The sequence below is a fragment of the Oryzias latipes genome, chromosome 18 (genome assembly GCF_053564925.1).
Source record: "Oryzias latipes strain Hd-rR chromosome 18, Olatipes_Hd-rR_3.1".
Lineage (NCBI taxonomy): Eukaryota > Metazoa > Chordata > Actinopteri > Beloniformes > Adrianichthyidae > Oryzias > Oryzias latipes.
In genome coordinates this window covers 24,490,558-24,514,054 of record NC_136254.1, presented here as the reverse complement: position 1 = coordinate 24,514,054, position 23,497 = coordinate 24,490,558, and the positions used below count along the sequence as shown (strand labels likewise).

General features: G+C 39.4%; 2 protein-coding genes and 1 non-coding gene across 6 annotated transcripts; all 3 read right to left on the bottom strand.

The window, feature by feature from the left end:
• Window positions 1–636: 636 nt before the first annotated feature.
• On the bottom strand, window positions 637–7,359 carry lgi2a (leucine-rich repeat LGI family, member 2a). The gene is made up of 8 exons (XM_004079671.5): window positions 7,042–7,359; window positions 6,836–6,907; window positions 6,219–6,290; window positions 5,455–5,526; window positions 5,294–5,365; window positions 5,016–5,185; window positions 4,733–4,897; window positions 637–2,643 (listed from the first exon to the last, which is right to left on the bottom strand). Exons 1-8 carry the CDS (start codon window positions 7,323–7,325, stop codon window positions 1,826–1,828), a joined length of 1,725 nt encoding a protein of 574 aa, XP_004079719.3. The 5' UTR covers window positions 7,326–7,359; the 3' UTR covers window positions 637–1,825.
• An 889-nt stretch (window positions 7,360–8,248) lies between these two features.
• sepsecs (Sep (O-phosphoserine) tRNA:Sec (selenocysteine) tRNA synthase) lies at window positions 8,249–22,557 on the bottom strand. Of its 4 annotated transcripts, XM_023966254.2 has the most exons (13): window positions 20,882–21,041; window positions 20,037–20,083; window positions 19,818–19,933; window positions 19,580–19,734; window positions 18,156–18,274; window positions 16,984–17,142; window positions 16,704–16,857; window positions 16,500–16,602; window positions 16,267–16,396; window positions 13,625–13,716; window positions 10,897–10,990; window positions 10,712–10,802; window positions 8,249–9,458 (listed from the first exon to the last, which is right to left on the bottom strand). In XM_023966254.2, the coding sequence occupies exons 3-13, from the start codon at window positions 19,929–19,931 to the stop codon at window positions 9,230–9,232; spliced, it is 1,440 nt and encodes a 479-aa protein (XP_023822022.1). In that variant the 5' UTR covers window positions 19,932–19,933; window positions 20,037–20,083; window positions 20,882–21,041; the 3' UTR covers window positions 8,249–9,229. The 4 variants fall into 4 exon arrangements, with proteins under 4 accessions (XP_023822022.1, XP_023822023.1, XP_023822021.1 ...); XM_023966255.2 differs by lacking the exons at window positions 20,037–20,083; window positions 20,882–21,041 and adding an exon at window positions 22,446–22,557; XM_023966253.1 differs by lacking the exon at window positions 20,037–20,083 and having other exon boundaries at window positions 20,882–21,040.
• mir31 (microRNA mir-31) lies at window positions 22,501–22,608 on the bottom strand. The gene has a single exon (NR_107194.1). It is a non-coding gene; the product is annotated as a microRNA mir-31 (primary transcript).
• Between the last annotated feature and the right edge of the window lie 889 nt (window positions 22,609–23,497).

Below are 23,497 nucleotides of genomic sequence, written 5' to 3'. Positions count from 1 at the left end.
AAGTGGGGTCTTTTAAAAATAGTTCTTAATTTGTTCCTAATTTTAATTAAGTTTTCATACATAACTATAGCAGTTTAATGTCGTTCTTATTAATTGATTGTTACAACATTAAATCGAACAATGGGATTTCTTGTTTTAATAATAACAGTAATTGTGGTGTCATGAGTTAATATAATAGTGCTCCTTTTTATTAAGTTCAAATCTCACATACTGTCAATTTTGTTGATTAGGTGAAAAAGTAAAGTATGTCAGAACCCCTTCACTACTCACTAATTTGTGACCCTGTGTGTATTGTTAGGCAGTCACTTTTGACCAGGAACACTAAAAGTGCCACAGCATTGATTAAAACACTCCAAATGCAATAAAAAAAAGGTGATCATCTCTTTTTTTGTTCAAGGATGTGGCGCCTATCATAATGCCTTGATGCAATCACACCTAAAACACAATATGTGTTAAGTTGTAAATCAGTCAGATTTGACCTGAACATGACCGTAGGGTCAAAAAATGTTTATCATCTTCAGTAATTTTGGAGCTACTTGTCAAGTAAAGTATTAGGATGTTCATGTCTACATTTAATCTCAAATCTAGAATGTTCCCCTCAAAAAGTTTTTTGTCTGTAAAACGAAAACAGCACAGTTGCATTTTTACTCCTTTATTTGAATATTCAACTGAATAAACTTACAGTAATTTTCAGAATAAGTGACATTCAATACCGAATTCATACAAAATCAGTTTAAAACTTGCATATTTTTCTAAATCCGCAATGCCATTCCTCTTGTTAATAAAGCACTAGAAGACATCAAGTTTCTCTAGAAATAGTTTTTTTGTTTTGTTTTAATGTCATGCCCTTGCAAGCTGCAGTAACTTTTTTTTTCATTTTGAAGTTAAGTGCAAAGATCTGTAGTGACATTGCCAAAAATCTTTTCAGAATTTTCTGTTCATTTTATGAGTCATCCAGATTCAGGTTTCTGAAAAAAAGCAGACGTGACAGATTTGTTTCCAGTGGATCTATTTACAGAGTTTCACACAAGGCCTCTGACGTCAATGGTGAAGGTTTATTTAAGAAAGAAAGACCAAAACTGGATACCCTTAGACGTCCCTGATCAACAACAATTTTACAGACTGCTGCAACATCAAGTTTCAAAGATGCAAAAGTTGTAAAACTAAAAATACTCACCTTCTGTAGGTTTGCATCGACTTAGTCTCTCCTAAAAAGAGCAAATTGTTGACTTTTTTTAATAAGCTGCATGTAACACAGCGTTTAGCACCTACACTTAATTCAACAGCTAAACAACTACAGTCAAGAAGAATTTTTTAAATAAAGGTTTGTGCTTTCAAACTTTTCTTCCTTGGAAGATTTGGGTGCGATGCTTCATCACGGCCAGAGGGAGGCACTGTTGAGCCATGAGAACACAGAGCTCCTGTGGGGCAAAGATCTGTACAGTAATTACCACAGGCTGTTAGGAGCATGGATGGACAAGCAAAGGGATTTTAGTTTTTTTCAGGTGGTTTCTATTTTTGGAGGGGAAGTGTCAATGTTTTTGCACGTAAAAGATGAACTAAAAAACAACCTTGAACAAAAACTGACTTCAAAATTCTTATTATCCATGCAATTTGGATTTCTTTCTTTTCTAGTTTTGTAAACTCTTAAAGTTTGGAAATTTACAAGAACAAAATGATAAAAAAAATTTGAAAAAGAAGTTAAGATGCTACCTGACCTAGCTCTTCTGTTAGCGTATGTATTTGTATTGGCTAGTTCATAATGGCTAGTCCCTTTTTTTGTGGAAGACATTTGATTCCAGAAGGGACAATAAGGCACGGCCCCTCACAAGCTCAGATCAATGGAGATGTGTTCAAAGATCTTTGTGTTTCCCTTGAAGCTGGAGGAAAAGACGAAGTCCCTGCGGTCGGTGGAAACCACCGTAAAGGAGCGCGGCGCTTGGATGTACACCTCCTTGAAGCGCTCAAAGAGTTTCTTGTCCTCGTCCCAAAGGTAAATCTGCGAAAAGGTGTAGTCGCTTCCCAGAGCCAGGTAGTACCGTTCTTTGAAGGAGAACGGCTGCAGCGTCATGGAACCTCGGGAAGGAACTGCCTGGATCTCGGCAAACTGTTTGGGGCTCCACCGCAGAACTTTGGAGTCGCCGATGTATCGCGTCAAAGCCAGGTACAGCTCCTCTTTGATCCGGAAGTGCTTGACAGCCACTACATCTTCCATGTTTGGAATTTCTCCCTGCTGGACGAACTTCTGGCTGCTCCGAATCCACTGGTAAATCACAGGAACCTGAGAGCGGCTCGCCAAAATCAGATGGGCCTTTCCATCCAAGTTTAGGAACTCTGCATCGGTGTCGCGGAACCACTCGTGAAGAGACTGATACGAGTAAAAGCCGTTGTCGTTCCACTTGTAGAGGGTGGACAGGCCGGCTTTGGAGCTGTCTGCAACCACAAAGAACCAATCGGTGCCAATCTGGAACACCTCAATGTCGTTGGGCTTGGAGATCTTAGTCACTTCAATGTCCTGGAACTTGTTGAAGCGGCTTTGATCATCGTCAAACTTGTAAATGTGAGAACCTCCGAAGAGCTGAGCCACGATGACAAACACCTCATCCTGGATGACAACCGACTTGCAGCTCACAATAGACTGACCTGAAAGGCACAGGAACCATTTCAAGAAGAGGGACACTCAACCAAAGCATCTTTGTAAATCAATCACCCAGCAGGGTGGTACTTAGGACGGAAGTGGGTTGAAATTGGGTAAAAACGTGGCTCCTAAGCATTAACTGTATCTAAGAACTGGGCTGAGTGATTCTGACATCATCCATAGAAAATAGTTCCAACAAAATGAAATCAATTCAGTCACCAGTTTTTCACAATATTGACGTCGCCATGTTGTAACTAGTAGTCGTCAATAAGCAGGGATTGGTTCGAGTCGGTCTGAGTAATTGTTTCTATGGAAACCACTCTCGCAAATCAGGGGTGAGCTTGTTGGAAATCTACACCCCTTCCACTGAAAGCAGGCTTTAGTGAATCTTTTAAACATTTCGAACATTCAACCATAGTTTTATTGAGGCATTCGATTGGTCATTTTTTAAGATGAGTAACTTGTAATCTAGAAAAAATATCATGACAAGTAACAGCTGTTTATTTCTCAATCAAAGTCTATGGGATTTTTGGCTTCTTGGAGCCAGCAGGTACTTCCTGTTCCAGTTCTTTTGTCCAGTTAATGGTCCTAAGTCACTTCCATAACATGGCCACCCTATGTGAGCAAAGAGTAGAAGACCCATTATTGGATATGAAAAGGTACAATGGCTACATGGACGGATGCAAGCACCCCAGCTGGGCTAAAACCCTAAATTACAGGAGATCAAATAGAGAACACACATGGGAATTTACAGGTAGGGAACCTGCAATCCCACCTACATGGGTCCTATTCCTTAAACGCACAGTTTAACTATTTGGGGCCCGTATTATAATGCCGACTGGGCAGTAGGGACAAAATACTAGTCCTTTATGGCATCTGTTTAGGCACAAACATAACACAACAGCAGCAACACAGGAAACAGACCTTTTTGGTTTGATGGTAGTAATGATAAACAAGAAAAAGTACCAAACCCTTAAAGTGGAGTCTTATATCCATCATCCGATAATAATGGTGTTTTTTTATTATTATTGTTATGTTCTTGTAGCATTTTTCTTTTGATAGAGGACAAATAAAAGAAATCTTAAATTTGAATTTCTGAGTATTTTATTTTTTATTAAAATCCTTAATATGGTTGGATAGCTACAATATTGCTCGCCCTTTTTTGTTGTACCACTAATGTTAGATTAGGGGTGTGAGGGGCTGTAAGCTAGCATGTAAACAGATGGATGACGCTGTAAGTACCATGTCCATTCGGCCTGAAACAACCATTTGGGTCCTTCAACTAATGCAGACGTCACATTATGTGTTTGGCCGTCCGTTGGTCCGATGACGTATCAGATAGTGATTGGTCTGGACAAGTGTTGATACTACCATAGAAGAAGAAATTATGCGGTCCGTTGTAAACAAACAGAGCTCCGACAAAGAGCGAGATTATCTTCTAAACGTGCTTTTATTTTGTTATGATTATTATTAAGTGCATTTGGAGCCAAACGCACTGCGAACCCTTCTCCGAACCGCACACCATAACAAAACACCTTCCGCGAACATGAAACTACGCGACTCCAGCTGCTCTAATCAGAGACACGGTTCACTTGTGTAGAGCAGCGGGTTCATTCTAACAGCCATGGATATTTTTACAAAGTGGGTGTTGGCAAAATCTCTCTATAAACACTACAAAGAATAATGTCAGACACAACTTATGAAGGAAAAGAACTTTGGGTTACAAAAGGAAACGTGACATGAAAATATGTAGAGCCCAAGCAGATCTCCACGCTACGTAATTTGTCCAAGTTGGGTCACCGTAGTGTGAAGTAATCCTCAATCGAAAGGACCCAGAGCGGTTATTGCAGGCCGAATGGTCATCGTGCCCACAACGGAAAGTAGGGGCGGGCTTACTCTTTGCCAACGATCCCGCCCATAACTCAGTGGCAAACTTCTAATGAACTACTGCTGCTCTGCTGAAACTATGTCCTAGAAAATGACCCAGGTTTTTAATTTTTGCCAATAATGACATAATCGTAATTAAAAGACCACTGGGAACACTTTGAAAATGGATCAAAAGATGATCGGAGTGGGGCTTTAAGTGGAGCTTACCTGTAATATTATCGTATGTCCTGAAGTTCATTTCAATGTGGTCCCACTGGAAAACCATACAACTCTCTGTGGTTGGAGCAGCAATGGTCACGTAGACGTCATTCTTGTAACTGAACGTGTCGACAGACAGAGACTCTGCATCCAAGGACTGATGGAGGACGAAATCTGTAAAACAAGTTCTGCTTTTTTACAAACAGCCAGAGGTGATCACGTCACAAGAGCCTCTCGCTGGGAGGATCTGAGGTGCAGCCAGATAGACTGGAGTCTGACATGAGTCTCTCACCCGTGGAAACGCACTCGTTGTGCAGGCTGTTCATGTCGTTAAGGCGCTTGTCCTTCAGGTCCTCCGGTGCGGCACAAAAGACATCGGATACGGTGGCGTTGGTGCTCTTCAGCCACGTCATGAGCCATTTTACCCGGCAGTCGCACTCAAAGGCATTACCTCGCAAGTCCCTGTGAAACAGAACGACTGTCTGTCACTGCAGAAAAGCGTGCTGAGAGGCTGCAACTTCAGAGTTCATAAAACAACAGACAGGGAAGGTTCTAACACGGAGAACTCACAGCTCTATTAGTGAGTCCAGGTCAGCAAAGAGGTCCCGAGGCAGAGCTTTAATGTTGTTGTTCGCCAAAGACCTGGAAGCAGCAAATGAAAAAGAAAATGGAATCAGGAAGTGTTTAAACGGGTTTCATAAACAACGTCTAGATCACAATTCTAAACATACAAGTGAGTCAAATCCCTGAGTCCTCTGAAGGAAAACCTGGACGTAGTCTCCAGCTTATTGCTCTCAATGAACCTGAGGGTTTAAAACAAAGGAAATGAGAAAATTACTTTTCTTTATGTGAAGTTTGCCAAAAGCAAAAACTCTACAAACATTTGGGCTTTTCAAAGTAAGAGAAATTCCTAATTTGTTGAAGTGATTTCATTTGAAATCATTATTATACTTTTATTAATCTTGTGTTTTTCTGTAGTTTGAACTAATATGATGATAGATATGGAGGTTAGAAAAACTGGATTAAAACGGGAAACCATTTAATTATACTTTCATCTTATGCTATGATGTAGTTTCATAATTGGAGTCAAACCAGGTACTGTAGGGCGAAGGCATTCACACACACATGTACATTCACACCTATGGACAATTTAGATTAAGTAACCTATGAAGCATGTTTTTGGAGAAAACACACGCATGCACAGGGAGAACATGCAAACTCCACACAATTTTTGGGGTCACAGTTTTATTTTTATATATGATTTGCTAAGAAGCAATGAAAAAACAACAACTTTCAATTGGCTCATTTTAAGCCTGCTGTATTGTAATCTAACAATATTAAAATTCCTGAGTTTAGCACAACTCATGTGTTTGACATTTTCAACGTAAACATAACAGTACGCAACACAAATGCAACGATTCACTTTCCCCACAATTCGGTTCAACGGTCAAATTTAAGTCATCATCAACCAAAGTTCTCCAAATATAACACTTACAGGTACTCCAGATGTGGTAGACCTGAGAAAGCATCATCCCGTATGGTTGTTAGAGAATTGGAATTCAGAAGTCTGCAACAAGAACAAAAAAGGCATAAAAGTTAGTATTAGTTTACTGTTTTACTTATTATAAACTCTACTGTTCTTTGTATCATCTAATAGCATATGTACATTCTGTAAAATCAGGGGCTGAATTGTTTAATATTTGTTAAGCTAAAACCGGAAACAGTTGAAAATGGAAGACTTATACTTTTGGGGGGGAACCCATTTACACATAATTTCAAAACAACATAGGTCAATTCCCTGTCTCTAACCCGGCTGGTTTTGCTGACACCAAAGCCGTCACATCAGTGGAGACAAATTATTAATGGACTCCAGTAAATACAGTATGGATCTGCGCTGAAAGCTCCTGATCACACTTAACTCGTTCATCTTCAGAAGACTAATCATTATTAAAAAAAGAGCCTCCTTTATTAAGTAACTTCTATAGGGATGACTGCATCCCTGATAGTTGCTGAGCATCCTTTTAGTGTGCACAGGCTGCATGATTTGTCCTTAAAGTTGGGATTTGCTGCAGAGCATCAGTGCAAAGAGAAGAAGAAAGCAGCTGTTCTCACAGCAGCTGGAGGGATGGCATGTGAGAAAACACCCCTTCCTTGAGCTCAGTGAAAGTCCCATTGACGATGCTCCTGAGAAACCAGAGAAAGAAAAAAAGAGGGGTTGAACTTAAACGATGGAAGAAAAAACAAGAATCCAGAACAGTTTAAGTGCGCAGCGTCTATTGCTGCGCATGTCTGTCACCAGAGATTTAGAACATACTCACAAGGACAGAATTTCGCTGGGAGAGCTTCTCAGGACATGGGAGGACCCGACGCAGATGATGGACTCCTTGGAGCAGCTGCATGTTGAGGGGCATCGGAAAGCCCGCTTTGGGTGAGCCGGTTCCGACAGGTTGCACAGCCACAAACACAGCAGGGTCCAAATCTTGAGAGCTGGCGGCATGATTCTAGGCGGGTTCGCATGTGTGATGATGAGGGTGAGGACGCGAGGAAGGCAGCGCGCGCGTGCGTTTCTACCCTGCGCCGCCGTGAAATGCTGCACTGACATCAGCAAATCAGCTGCAGCTCCTCTGTGGACGCCTTCGCCGTTTAGCAAGGCAGTTGCAGCAGCAAATGAAAACAGGGGATGCATCATTTTATTTTTCATCATTTGAGATGAATCCATAATTGGACTATTTTAGTAGCATTGAGGAAAATATAGTTTTTTGGCATTATTTTTGCTGTAATAATCAAATTATTAATAAAATTAATGCATAATCTATTTAACAGTATTAAGGAATATAGTTTAAAATAGTGTGTGTGTGTGTGTGGGGGGGGGGGGGGGGGGGGGGGGGGGGGGTTAAGGAAAACGTATGTTCACTGCATCGTTTTTATGGTAGTAAATTGAGATTAATTCATGATCTATTAAATTCGATTAAGGAAAACAGGCTAAAACTGGTTTACTTGCGTCATTTTATTATTCAGAACCTGAGATTGTACCAAAATCCAACTAATTGGAATACGAGAAAATGGGTTAAAGTATTTTTGCATCATTTTATTTTTTAATAATTTGAGATGAATCTATAATCTGACTATTTAAGGATAAGAGGTATAGGTTTCTGTATCTGAGAACTAGAATGAATGAGTTTCTCAATGAAAACAGGGGTTTTCACTTCATTTTTCATAGTTTCATTTTTCAGTTTTTAACATGGTTTTCAGTTTCAAACATTCAATTATTTAAAATCTGTGGGCAAACGCATCATAAGAAGGTTCTACTCAAATAGTATTTGAATGAAACTGTATAAGTCATATAAGGTTACACTGCACTTTTTTTGTATGGATTTCCCCTCCCTCTTAGGATCTAAACGGCGCATATCTGCAGCACCACGGACAGCGCCTCCGTGGCCACACACGAGATTTCTTTGACAATATTGCAGATTTACTGTTGGAAACATGCTGATCTTACATTAAAAAAATAGAAAAACACATTGATTGCGCTTATATACATATATTTTCCATTTCTGCACATAAAAACACAGATTTCAGATCATTAAAGCTCACATTCATTTTGACTGATCATCATTGACATGCATTGCTGCATAGTGACAGCAGCATCAGAGGCAGTAGGGTTTTTTCTCCCTCTCTTCTCTCAGTGCCTCAGTACAGCTCTGGAACAGTGGAATGTGCTGATACAACGGCATAACTATCAGAGAGCAGCCCCCCTTTCTGAAGGCTGCCGGCTGAGGCGGCTCTGCCGCTACACAGCATCTGTGACCTGCATTACTAATAGCAAGACGAAGAGCAACATCTGCACAGACGCGGCTGCTTCTGAGCACAGAGGAGACGTGGAATATCCCAACATGATCAGATTTTTTTTACCTGAGCCTCTTGCATACGGTGTTGATTCAAACTCTGAACATACGCACTTCCTTGTCTGGTCACAGATGATTCTTTGGTCTACTTAGCTGTTAATTCATTTAAAATGATTCGTTATATAACCTAAAAACATAACAGACAGTCCATTACAGAGTTCAGATGGAGTTAATGGATCAGCAATTAGATTGTTTGGTATATCAGTCAGAGAAGGGGGGCTAATTTATGCCAAAAAGAGAACATAAATTCATTATGCACCATCTGTCTGCCTAATGCTACGACAATATTACATGCTAAGACTCCCCGCTCAATTATGAGACGCTTTTAATTCAGAGAAATTGCTACATGAAGCTCAATCTTTTAATCTTCTTTTTTTAATAAAACATGATCTAAAAATGAAAAAAAAAAAACAGAAAACAGTTTGACAGTTTATTAAATTATAGCTATAGAGGCAAAAGGCCATTTTGCTCCTTAGAGATTTAAAGGCAGGTGTTGTGCAATCAAAGGCAGCGAACCTGTCCAGGTTTATTAATAAATATCTGAATTCCTATGCTTGAACAAACAAGCTGCTGATAGTTTCATCTCTGGATGTCACCACGTTCAGAGATTCTGTGAGGCTAATGGAGAAGGGCTCCTCGCTGCTTTTCCCTCCTTCTTCAGAGCCTTCAGGCTTTTATCCAGCCTTTTGATGCACAGCGCCACATCTTCCCGAGTGATGCCGATGGCCGAGGCCGCGTTGAGGTAGGGGCAGGGGTAGGACTCGGAGTGCGACATAAACCCACGAAATGTATATCCATTTATGGTCTGCTCCTTACCAAGTGGTATGACCCTAAAAAATGGAGGGGAGGGGGGGGGACAAGAAAGTAGTGCTGCAGTTTATTTAAAACAGAAACCAGGGATAAAACACAAATTAGGTGAAGAGAATCAGGAAATGTATCAAGTCAGCAGTAAATATGAATGAAAATGGTTAAAGACCCACTACAGTCATCTTCTGATACATTTTGAAAGTGTTCCCGGTGGTCTTTTAATACTTAAAAACCTCCTCTTTGGTCTTCATCTAGACCTCTTTCCTGGTAGGTTTCAACAAGTCCAAACCATCTGAATTCATCTCTACAACATCTAACATGAGCTGTTCCTCTGATGGATTCATCATGGACCCATCCTTGTGACTCTGAAACCTCCTCAGCTCTGTCTCCTGTGTCTTTCACACCCATGTACTCCTTGGTTCCACCAACAAGTCTCCTTATCTGCTTTCAAAAATCGAATGACACACCAAGTCCTCCCTGTATCCCCGATTACTTATCTGTTACAGAATTTTATCTGCGCTCCAATCGTATTTTGATCTATTTTAAAAGCATTCCCTATGGTTGTTGAATTATATTTATGCTGTTTTTAAAATTAAAATAAAAAAACTGTCATTTTCTAGAGAATAGTTTCTGCAGAGTGACAGGAGTTCATTCGAAATTCTCTTATAAGTTGTCGAAGGGACCCTTGAGGGAAATCAACCCCGCCCCCTTCCTCTCCTCTAAGCTGAGAGCTCTCTGTTTCCACGCTTTACCACTAGCTTACAGTCCCTCATATCCTCAACTTAAAACACAAATGGCCAGCAATTTTGGAGCTATCCAGCTGTTCAGTTTTGAGTCAGATGTCAGCTGGGATGAGGACAACCAAGATGTACATGTGTCTAGTTGGAGGAGGGAACCTATCATACTCTAGCAAACTTTCTACGTCACAACTACAATCTTTTTCAAACAGCATTTTTTCTTTTTTGTTCACTCCTAATTCACGATTTGAATTTAAAAAAAATGCAAATTTGGGCTTAATTTTCTTAACATATGTCCTCCATCATCAAAAATTAGTTCCACAAGAACATGTTAAAATCACCAAAAACACCATTTTTATTGGAATGGGTCTATAAGGGTCACGAGTAAAAGATACTTTACTTCCAAAAGGAAAACATGCTCTTAAATTAGTTTCCCTGACAGAACAGGCCGCCTAATATTCTTAAGTAGTTTCCCTCTCATCCATTTGCCTGATTACCAGCGTCCCCTGGCCGTCTTCATTTAAGGTGACCCTGCATACCTGGCTCCAGAAACTTGTCGGGTAAACAGCATGGAGCCCAGCTGAGTCACTGCTTTGTCGCTGGTGGCTTGAAGGCCATCTAGAGACATTGCTGGAGGAGGGACACACAGGTGCAAAGACTGGGTTAAAGAAAAAAGAAAAAAGTAAAGTTGACCTTCTGGTCAGTAATAACTCATTAAGCTCACCCAGAGAAATGGGGTTATGAGGCGTGTGCAGCAATCTTTCCCCGTGTGCAGACGCCAGTCTTTTCAATTCCTCAGCCAGAATGGAGTAGATCTCCTGTAGATCATGCAAACGTTCGTGAGAAAATACAAAGACAGAGGTAGAGGCCACAAGACAACACTGCAAGACTCTTAGCAGTCGGGTTTTTACTGCAAACCCAACAAATACTCCACCTGCCTGACGGTGGCGTTTTGTTTCTTTTCCTACTTCCTGTACTACCACTTCCCTTCCCCAGAATTTCTGAGGACGGCTACCTCTGAGATCAATTAGAGAAGCAGAGCATTATGCACGCTTTCTAACGGGGAACTGAACGGCTTTAAAAGACGCTGACGAGATGCTTAGCCCAAAACCTCCAGCCGTGTGTGACCGACGGAATCAGAACGACAAGACGCGAGATGTTCTGTGTGGCTGAGCGGGGAAGCTGTAACCCAACCAAAACGATGGCTTTTAGTGTTTTTCTGGTTCAGATTCCCCCTGTGAGGCATCACACATTAGAGGTTCCTGCACTCTGCAAAAGAAGGAGTGTGTCGGCAGACTCTGCTGACTCACACCCCCAACACACACACCCACACACACACACCACACCACTCCACACCACTGTTCTGAAAGCGTCGGGAATATTTTCTGTCAAGCGTCTTAAAGTGTCCCTTGTTCTTCGGCTACAAAGAGCAACTTTATCCCAGAGGAATGATGGCAGATGTTGGGGGAGAGTGCATGGTGACAACTGTGCAGACAATGCCTTTGTGTGTGTGTGTGTGTGTGTGTGTGTGTGTGTGTGTGTGTGTGCAAACACATTCTCATCAGCTATTGTTTGTTTTTGTAAATATGATCAACAACAGACTTTTTTAATGTCCTGCCGCGGTCCAGGACAGCTCGTTTTTGCAATTTTTCTTTCTGACTGCATGTTTCCCTTGCCACATACTCAAAAACTTACCAAAGTTTGCACGCACTTAATACCCGAAGAAAAGGAATTTTGGGCAAAATGAATACCCCCCCACCCCCCCCCCCCCACCCACCCACACACACACACACAAAAAAAAAGATATGATGACATCACAGCGGGCGCAACCGCCTAAAAAAAACAAACAAACCATGAATTGGGCCAAAATCTCTTATGGGGCTCAAACGCATTTCAAGATCCACTAACCCAAACAGACATGTCGAGGGCATCCGAGAGAAGTTTTATAATTATTATGGGATGGCCACAGAACCTACGGCTTGGCGGCCATTTTATGGCAAAGTGTGAAATTCTGGGATTTTCACATTTTCATATGAGAAAAGTCAACTTTAGTTCGAGGAATCTTCATGAATTTCACACACGTGCCGCCAGCTTAACTCAACAACATCTACTGAAGTTTTTATTGACCTTTGATCTCTGAAGGAGGCTGCCATCTTGAGTAAAAAAAACAAAACAAATTTAAACTTTTCCAAGGGATCAATCCATCGCCTCCCAACTCCCCGAGCGTCATTGGAAAGCTACTTAGGAAAAATTGTTGATATTAGAAGTTGCAGACTTAACCGTGTTAGAGTGGCGAGCTCGCAAAAGTGGCGTTCCTCTGTTGTTGGCACATTTTTTATTGCAAAAGTATAGTGCGTGAATCTTCGGCTCAAACTGAACAAAACAACATGACATATCATATAAACATAAAAGGAAGGTGGCTGTGGTGAACAAAAAACATCCGTTGCCAAGGAAATCCAAAAGTTTACTTTTGCCAAATCTTCTAAAATTTACGCGAACATGTTTATCACCCCCAGATAACAAAAACATTAAATAGTTGCTATGGAGATAAAACAGATAAAAGAACTGCCATTTACAAAAAAAAAAGAGGTTTTTCATGAATTTGCAGTTGTGACCAGGGTGGCAGGGGTGGAGGGTGGAGGGTGAGAGTGAAGGGCATATATCAACTGCTCAGTCAGTGGGGGCAGGTAAAAGGGGGGTAATGGGTTGGGGCAAGGGCGGGGAGCACCTGCAGGCCATAGAACACAGCATTCACTTTTGCAAAGGAGCCTCCGTGGTCGACGTCTAAATTATTTACAGCTGGTGACCTCAGGAGAGATGTGAACAACCCGCGTGGATCTGCAGACGCGATGGAAAAACAGATTCTGAACATTAATTATGCATATAGTGGACCAAAGGAAATCAATAGGGCTTTATGATGTCAGGTCATAAAAAAAAGGCCAGGTGAAATTCCTCCTGCAGAGAGGGGCTTTACACTAAAAGTATTGTGGGTAATTAATGGCTTCTCAGGTGTTTTTCTTTTTTGACAGATCTTTAGTAGGTGTAGAGTCAGTTTCATTTTTACTGTGTTTCACTAAAAACACGTCGTCGATGGAAAATCTGGGTTTGTGCTTTTTCTTTTTCTTCTAGAGAAGCGGATAAAGTTGTGATACAGGACGTCGACGCTACAGCAGTGGAGGTTTGCTGCAGAGGAAAATGCTGCATCGGCAGAAAATCTGCAATTTACAGCAAGGAACCACCAGGGGAGGTGTTTAAAAAACTTCTAGAGTGCCCCCCACCCCACCCTTCATTTTGCAAAATTCACTTTGGAGTCACAGCAAAGAGCACACAAACAGGAGTGAACTGATCGATTCATCCATGTTTTCTGCACGTCTACACACCCAGCTTGAGTTTAGGACGAGTTATTTTTAGCCTGTGAGAGCTGATCTGTGCATCTGCCCCCCATTCCTCACCTTCCTCTCTGACAGATACTTCTTGTAGCCGTTTGCTCCCGTGGTGAGGAGGGTGATGAGGACGTCCAGTGAAGGTGAAGCGGAGGCTCGACCTGGACGGAGAAAGACACTGTAGTTCAGCTGAAACAAGAAGGTGATTCAACATTTACACAAACAAATAAACAACTATTGGGCCTTTTAGATTTCATCGTAATACCTCTACATTAGGGATGTAAAATATACAGATACATCAAAAAAATCAGTAAGAAAAACAGCAGAATCCACACATGAATGAAATTATGCTGGTAAAAAAATATATAAAATCGATCAGGAAGTAAATGATCTATTTCTGGTATCGGTTTCTCTTCCTGTTGTGTCTCTACTGTCTGCCTTTTTATGTACATGTGATGCAAACAACGTCCAATCACAAGCTTGCTTTTATCAATTCCAATGGGCTGAAGGTCAACCATTTTTTAGGGATGTGTGTTGTCTTCACTAAACATATGATAAGCCTTTGTTTTCTTTACACCACTGCAAACCATAACTGAATAAAAAAAGAAAAGAAAAAAAAACGTCTGAAAGGACCCAAAATGTCAGGTTTTCATGTTTAAAGCTGTTGTGTCAAAGACATTTTGTTTCTGTTGCTTAAAAATAAAAAGTGCCACTAAAAAAAACAATAGTTTTGCTGTTAAAAGATGTTTATAATTTTAAATGCCAAATGAATAAATATATAGACTGCATCCATTTAGGTAAAAGAATTGGACTGTATCGACAAAGTTGGTTGAGTCTTTAAATAAATCGATTTGTGGACCATGTTTGAGGATCGTGTGAGAGGAAAGGATACACAGACCTGCGCTACATGCTTTTATTTTGATATCTGCAGTGATTATTAACAACACTGGGGCCCAGTAAGCCATGAAGAAAAACTTTTAAGGAGAAATATGAATTAAAAAAGCCTTAGAAGTGGAGGGATTAAAAGGATCCACCAGGTACCATCAAGTTATCAAGGCTACATTTACGTAACATTTTGAATAAAATATTGAAATAAACTGCAGCAACAAGTACAGTCAATAGGATGCAACACCAAAAATCAACATAACGCAGTATTTGTAATCAATAATTCTCACACAGAAGGGGAAGGGTCCACCCTTTGATTTATAAAAAGCCTAAAATATTTAGATCCATTCCAATGAAATGTGTTTTTTTTTTAACATGTTCTTGTTGATTTTTACTCATGATTGAGGACCATAAGTATAAAGAACATTCATCTTAAAATTCCATTTCTCCGTATTGCTTTATTTTCCAATTATTGTGAATCAGAAGAAAAAAGGCTGTTGGAAAAAGTTGTAGTTGTGACGTAGCTGCTACAGTCAGCGGGCCAAAAGCTCCCCGCTCCACCTCCATCTGATGCATCCACTTGCAGAAAAAACAAAAAGGACGTCTGAGTTTCCCTCATCTGAGCTGACATCTCGCTCAAAACTGTACGGCTGCATAGGTCCAATATTGCTCACTATTTTTGTTGAACCGCTAATGTTAGGGTGTGATGGGCTGTAAGCTAGTGGGAGAGAGTGTAAACAATGGGATGACTGGAAGTCAGGGAAGGCTTCCTTCACATTCACAACCCAAGAGGGGAATTTCTGATGAACTACTGCAGAAACCATGTCCTACAGAACGACACAGGTTTTTTATATTATTTAGGCTGAACATGGCTTCATCGTCACTAAAAGACCACTGGGAAAGCCTTAAAAATAGATCAAAAGATGAGAGATTGAGAGATTAATTTAAGAGCAAAACAAACAAAAAAAATACTGATTTTTGTTCAACAAACTTTGTCAGGTGGGAAAAAAAGAGAATCAAACCATCAGATTTGTACTACCATGTTTTCTGTCATAAACATAAAACAAAGTGATTCTATCATGTCAATAATATAGCCAAATCCAACACATTCTATGCAGAGTATAATATAATCCAGCCGAACTAATCAGAAAAATGCGTTAACATGGGATCGCTTTTTTAGAATAGATATGCATATTATCCTGCATGTAAACAGTCACTGCTAGAAAAATCCTTACAAATAAAATTCCTGTTTCTTCCTTTAGTGGGAAGTCCTTACAGCATGTGTTGCATCTGCATCTTATTGGTTCCTTCACTCTTTTACGTGCCAAATTACAAACCTCTCTTCTCTAAGTCTGTAGGTGGCGCTGTGAACTTATTAAGGTATAATCTTTTAGTAAAATCTAGACTTTGTTCATGACGCAAACAGAAAGAAAGAAAATATTGGATCTGTTAAATACTGGATTTTTTTCTCTAATCATGGGTGGTCTTTTAACCCTTGTGCTATCCTAGGCACTTTACCATTGGGAGTTGGGTCATCTAGACCCACTAGACAGTGTACTGAACCTTTTTTCTTCAATGATTTGTGATCTTCACTGGTGTCCATGGATTACATGAAATCCTCTTCACCTCTATCCACCTTTGTCATGGTAGGAAGAACACGTCAATGCAAGGGTGGGGTCATAGGATAGCACAAGGGTTAAAACAATTATTTAATTTTAAAAAGATTTTAGGAACAATACGTCCAAAAGACTCCACATCTGAAAAACCCCTGCAAAAATAAAAAAACATGCTTAGTTAAATATTAAAAATGCACATATACCACTCACCTGGATACATCTTGCTAATCTCCTCTATGAAAGCTGCATCAAAACCAGCAATTATGGCGCCACCTACTGGAACCATAAAGTTCTTGTCCAAACTCTGAACGAAGGCATCAATTCTTCCCACACGAGCCCCCTCATAGAAGAAAAATAGGAGTTAATTTTAACACATAAATCTTTAAACATTCAGTTCCTCTGAGTCCACCTGCAGGCGATGAAGATGGAGGAGTAGTAAATACCTGTTGTATCAGATGCATGCATTTGGACGACTGCACTCCGTATGCATTGTTGACGACGTGAGGAATGTTGTGTTTGGCACACATAGCAGCCAGCTCTTCCAGGCTACATGACAGTTAGGCAAACGAGAGGTTCAAATCGGGCCTCATTGATGCGTTTCAAGGAGAAACAGATGCCAATAAAGACACACCAGACCCCCTTATCACCTGTCAGGGACTCGCGGTGCAAAACAAGACGTTGTGGAGTGAACACACAGAATGTTCTCGGCGCCGAGCTCTTCCACTTTCCGCTCCACCGCCTCCAAGTCTGTTCGCAATTCGTCGCCATCGAGGACATTCTCCACGACGACGGGTTCAAAGCCTGATAAGACAGGGGGTGGGATTCTATGAGGTGGAAACATACCGGCGCCGCAAAAAGATTCAGGTCAATCGGTTCATTTCTGCTTGGAAGGATTCATTTACGAATCCAGACGGGAATCATCTTCACCTGCCGTGATCATCGACTTGAAACAGGACTTCTGGTCGATGCGAGGCCAAATGATGTAGCGTGCTTTGGGTCTCCTGTGACGAAGGGTGAGGAAGCAAAGAGCCAAGCTCATCCCTGTTGCCATGGGAACAACAAAGCAACTTGCCACACTCCGGACACCTAAATCACAAAGAAACTAAAGGTAAAACTTTCAAACTTTGAGATAACTATAATGATAAAACAACAGAATTTTACTCATTTACATCATAACCACTTTTTTTTTTTACTATTTTAATAATTCTCTTCCAATGTTTACTCTGCAAACTTGTATCCTAACTTGCAGTGAGGCTCAAATGTTGGAGTTTAATAGTAAAAAAAATACTGGACAGATGGAAAACTGTCAAGTTTTCACAATAAAAGCAGAAAAAAGAGGAAAGGTGCCATTTTTATTTAAAAAAACGACAAATTCAAAAACTAAAACCTAAAAAGTAAAGCAGTATTTTAATGAAACTACAACTAGCATTAAACTAGAAACTACTTTGAAGCAGAATCCATCAATTTATTTGTTAATCTTGAAATTTCTACGTGAAGGTTTAAATGAATAGATTACCAGATTTTTTTTAAAACCCAAACCTACATGAAAAAAAACATAGTTTAGGATATTCCCCCATAAAAAAAGAAAAGTAATTAAGTGATACATGTTTCTTCTTAGAATGGTGGAAGATTGGATGTCACCTCACTTTGCTTTTGTTTACAATAACTATTTGAAAACCTTCTTCAACTATTATAAGATTAAAAAGATATTACAAATTAATATAGCTTTAGGAGTTGTATGATGTTAAAAAATAACATTATTCAACCCTTTAAAACAAGTAAGGGTTCAAAAATAAAGTTCAGTTTAAAAAAATAAATGTATATTTTTTCTGTAAATATCAGTTTTTTACTATTTAAAACAATAATATCGTTTTAATTTCTTCAGCAGCCTCAAGTGTGATTCATACATTGATCGAAAAGGTGTCATCAGCAGATTTAATGCATACAGAATTGTGTTGACGATCTCTGTAGTTAAATTATGAAAGTTTTATCACTAATTCTACAAGAACACAACAAATGTTTCTCTGGCAGAAATGTACCAAAACATACAAGAAAAAAAGCGTTTTTTAAAACCGAAGGGGAAAAAAAAATTCACAAACCTGAAAGCTTTAAGATGTCAAGCACAACAGAATTGGTGAGTTTGTTGAGCAGGCTGGAGCCCGCAGCCTTAGGCTGAATAGCAGCAATGTCTCCTGAACGACCAATGCCATGGATTAACCTTTGTGGGAGAGGAGAAGATCAACCTTCCAAAACGTCTATACCGTTCATTTGCCTTGTTCGGCAGTTGGGACATGCATGGAAAATACCAAAAATAAAAAGACATTCCTAACATAAAGCAGAGAGCCAGGGGGTATTCCAGAAAGCACGTTTAAACTACCCTGACTTTAACCCAGAACTTGCTTACTCTGGGTATGTCGGTTCCAAAATCCGGATATGAGTTAGCATAATTACGCTCGACCCTGGGTTAATGCACGTGAACAGCAAGTACACAAAGACATTCTCAATGGATCGCACATTTCCGGAGTCACCATGGAAATGCATGGATAAAAAAAGAGAGCGTTATACTTCAGTGAGACGGAGTTGCAGATTTTAATGAGGGCATTTGAAGATTACAAGCCCATCAAAAAAGTAATACGGCTGCATCATCAAAAAGAAAGAGATTTTTGCTTGGAGAAAAATAACAGACAAAGTAAACGCACAAGTTTATGATCTTATTTCCAATTACATTGTGATGCATATATATACAACTTATAAAATTTAAATGAATTGATTCAATTGGTGACAAGTAATTGAGTTAAATGTATTCAACGTAATTTCTTATGTTTATCCAACTCAATAGTTGTTTATACAACTGAAATTTACATATATATCTAACTAAATGTCATATTACTCCAATTCATTTTTTCATTCATTTTCTATTCCGTTTTATCCCTTTCAGGGTCACGGGGCTTATCCCAGCTACTTATGGACGAAGGCAGGGGACAGCCTGGACAGGTCGCCAGTCTGTCGCAGGGTAGAATGTCCTCAATCACACATCCATCCACTCTCACACTCACACCTAGGGACAATTTAGAGTTGCCAATCAACCTATGAAGCATGTTTTGGACGGTGGGAGGAAGCCAGAGATGCCGGAGAAAACCCACGCATGCACGGGGAAAACGTGCAAACTCCACACAGAAAGGTCCCCCATTGATGTTCTGGGGGCCTTCTTGCTGTGAGGCAAGAGTGCTAACCACTGCGCAACCGTGCAGCCAACCTACAACTCAGAGGCGAATTTCTGATGAACTATTGCAGCTCTGCAGAAACTATGTCCTAGAAAGTGACACAGGCTTTTTTTTATTTAGACTAAAAACTGCAAATTTATGATTAAAAGACCTCTGGGAACAGGACTTTAAAGGTGTTTACCTAATGGGATTCCACAAAGCTCTATACTAGGATACATAAGAATTTGAATGTATAGAAAAATTGTAGGTGACTGTTGCTTTCTTTTTTACACACTGTTTTCCGCCTGACATGCTTGCACCTGTAATGTCGGCGTGCCACGAGGCCGGACGCCACCCTGCCCTCTCTCTCGCCTACGCCACAGTTCCCCAGGAAGTTGTTGCTGTCCATCACGGCCAGCTCGTTCAGGAAAAGCTCTACTGTGCTTTCGCTCCATCCCTCTTCGGGGCATTTACCCTAAAACAAGCAAAATGTGAATGAAGATATGGCAACACCTGCGGGGGGGAAAAAAAACCCCAATGAGGAGAAACGCTCCTTACCTGTTCCAATAATTGTCTGATGAGTTGCTCATGGCCACGTCGGGCCTGTGACCCCTGCCGAACATAGGAGGGCGACACTATTTTCTCACTCAGGAGGAAGTTTTCACTGTTCATTTCTGGAAAAACATAAGAGAGAGAGGGACACAAAAACAGTATAATTTTCTTAAATTTCCAATTCTCTTTGACCAGAAAATCGTTTATTGCTTTATTAGAGAATACCTTCATATATTTGCAATGCTGTACTGCCCTTTTTTGAGTATTTTATTCTGAAATACAACTTAACAGTTAGTATTACTTGATTTATATCCAATGTGCAATAAATCCACACTAAACAAAAAATTTAAATTGACAACAACTAACATCTGCTTGCAAAAGTCATGACTGCAGATGTGCAGCAAATCTTGGGGGGGGGGGAAAATAACACAATTTTCAAATATCAAAAGCAAAAGTTCCGGTACTACATCATTTTTTCCCCAAGTTTGTACTTATTTTGTTTCTCATTTCAACCGACTTTAGCATAATGTTGTTTTGCAATCTTTTATTGTTATTCTCAACACATTTGGACTCAAATACACTGGCAAATTTTGTAGATCCTTTCAACTTAAAAGCCCTTGGTTTGTCTTTCTGCTCAACAGGACTTTTCTTACCCAAATAAGCCTTTCTGGACTCAATTTAAAATGTTATTTATTTATAAATTTATAACATTAGGTTGTTCTGTCTTGCAGGACAAGGACAGCTGAGTAACTGAGAATATGAGCCGAGAATAACAATAAATAATCACAAAACTAGGACATTTTTGTATTTCCAAATAAAAGTAAGAGCAGCTAATTAACGGATATTTTGAATGAACCAAACAATAACGTTACTTAGTGCAAATTCCAGAACGAATAACAGTAGAAAAATACTGCCAGTCAGTGGAGATATGATAAGAAGAGGCTGCTGCAACTGCACACAGTCAACACATGTTGTTGCTATGCTAAGCTAGGCTAAGCTAAGGTTTTAGCCAGATTCGCTGACGTCTCTTTTTAAGCAAAAAGAAGTTTTTTTAAAAAACGTCTCCATACCCAGAACACCTTTGTCTCAAGTCTGTTTCGCATTTACCACTGAGGCAGATGAAGCAAAAGTGACAACTACTGTAGGGAGAACGAGGAAACGAGGAAAAGTGTCAGTCAGAAACAGAAGGACAACAGTTGCTGCTGTCACGTGACATTTTTAGATCACGTGATCAGCGCAGAGTTTTTAGTTCATTTTATAACATTTTGGAAAGGTATACCGAGGTATTCTTTCCAATACCAATAATATTTGTCCAAACTTAAATGTAAAAAAAGATTTTCAAAAAATTATAGATGGAGGATGAAGAAAACACTTAAAATTTATATTTGTGTGATAGAAAACTTTTAATGAAAAAGCGTTGGTTTGTCAGATATATAAATAAAGATTCTGCTTTATTTAGACAGTGCAGTATCGATTATTCAAGTCCCTTCATTGATTTTACTTCAAAACAAAAGATATAATAAGTAAAAGTTATAGATTAAACGTGTGTAAAAATCATAAAAATGTAGATTGTTGGGTAATTAATATCATTCCACCCAAAACCAGATCTGGTTTCTTATCCATCCAGACAAAAACGTGTTTTTGAGCTTAAAAAGCTTACAAGATTTACTCAAACATTTTGTTTTTTACAAACTAACCGGCTACCAAATAATATAAAAAAAAAATCCAAAAACCAAATCTTAGTTTCTTTAAAAGAATTCAATAATTTACTTCAAAAATATCACTTAGCAAAAGTAGTCTATTTAAGTGTACAAGTCTACTTGGTTTATAGTACAAAACGTGAGGCAGTGTACTTGAAGTTTACTTTTTAGATACCATCATAAACTTTAAATGTTCCTGCCATAGTATTAATAAGTTAAGTCACTTAAAATGTAAATAGAGGCCATAGATGTTGTCAGTGAAAACACTTTTCTTAAAGTTCCACTCTACTTCCTACAGTACATGTACATGATGCATTCATGGCCTCTGCACCCTTTACCAATAAAAGACCGATTTGGTCCAGTTTCTTATTGACCAAAACCCAACAAGAGCCACAAAGTCCCACCTCAACAATTAGAATTTGTGGCAATTAAGTCATTCGTTTACAACATGCAGCTTGTAAATATTACAAGAATTGTGTTATATTATTTTATTTTTAATCATTTTACCTTCCTTTACTTTTTGTCTGCAGCACATGCAAGTTCCTTTCAAAATAAAATACTTCATTAAAATTGTTAACACAGAAAACTCCTCATAATTCAATTCTAGAACATTTTTAAATGTTAGATTTGAGAAAATACATAGATTAATGGGTACAAAAACACAAATGAAATGTGTTTAGGCAATAGACTACTATTTGCTAAGGGATTATTACTATAAAGATTTTTATTTGTAGTAGTAAAGTCTGACATTTTCTTTTGATTTATTCTATCAGTCAGACAGTAAAGTTAAGAAAAATTATGTTTGATGTCCAAAAACAACAACTTCCTGCACAGTTTCCTCCTCTAAAAAACATAAAGCAGCACAAAATGAAAGCAAAGGGTAACAAGTTCACAAAAATATAGCCAGAAGTGTTGCTACTAAATTGCTGGTTACCTTTGAATAATTACAGAATCTAGGCGGGAAATGAAAGCAGAATCTCTCCGAGGCTTGGCTGCAACAGGGAAGTGAAGGATGGCAAGTCACTGGCATAGCAGAGCCTTCACTTCAACAGCTATGCCAACATCTTGCCCTCATTCAGGACCCAATATGAAAATCAGTGGTGATGCTTTCACGGTCCTCCCCCGTGTTCGGGTAAAAAGTTTCTTGTTTTCAGAGGCGAGCAAAGGAAAAAAAATCTGTTGAAAGTAAGAAAGTTTTAAACAACAATACGAATAACAAATAAAGAATAGAAAGAAAAACACACATCCACGTTGATCTAATTTAACCCCGATTTTAAAATACGTTTTTTCAGCTAACAAAAAGACACGCATCGTGAAAATATTTTCGTAAAAAGCAATAAAAATACATATATATCAATATAGCCTTTCTCCATCAGTGCAAAACATTATCTAAAAAAAACAGACGTTTTCCGTGAAGAGTTGGTTCAATAAATATTTATCCTTCCCGCTTGCATGGTGTTTCATCTTTGCAGCGCTTGGAAAATCTAAGAATTCCTACTTTTCCTTCGGCCTTGAACGTATCTTTTCTGAAACCCGTCCCTTGTCTATCGTGCAGAAAACCCAAAGAGAGTTTCTCCTTCACCTCTTTTAAATCCCAGAGGGGGGCAGATAGCGTCGGTGGGCGTGGTTTCTTGGGTGCTGGCAGGTCACTTCATTGGCTGAGAGGAATCGGAAAATCAAATCAGTTTCAACCTGTCTGGGTTGAAAAACTCTCCCATGCACACCTATGCATTGAATGAAAACTCAAAAAGAAAATAGTCCACCAGAACTGCAATTTTAATTCCTGGGAAATCTGGCGCAGAAAGTGCGCCACACCGCCGTTCAGGTTCTTACAAAGTCCTGACCCAGATTTTGATAAATGAAATTCATTAGTATTAGAATTCACCACAATCTATTGTGTTTGTTGCTTTTTCCCACTAAAATATCAAAAATTCCCAAAAGCAGAATTGCTATTTAACTTTGAAATAATTTGAGTTTTCTCTAAAA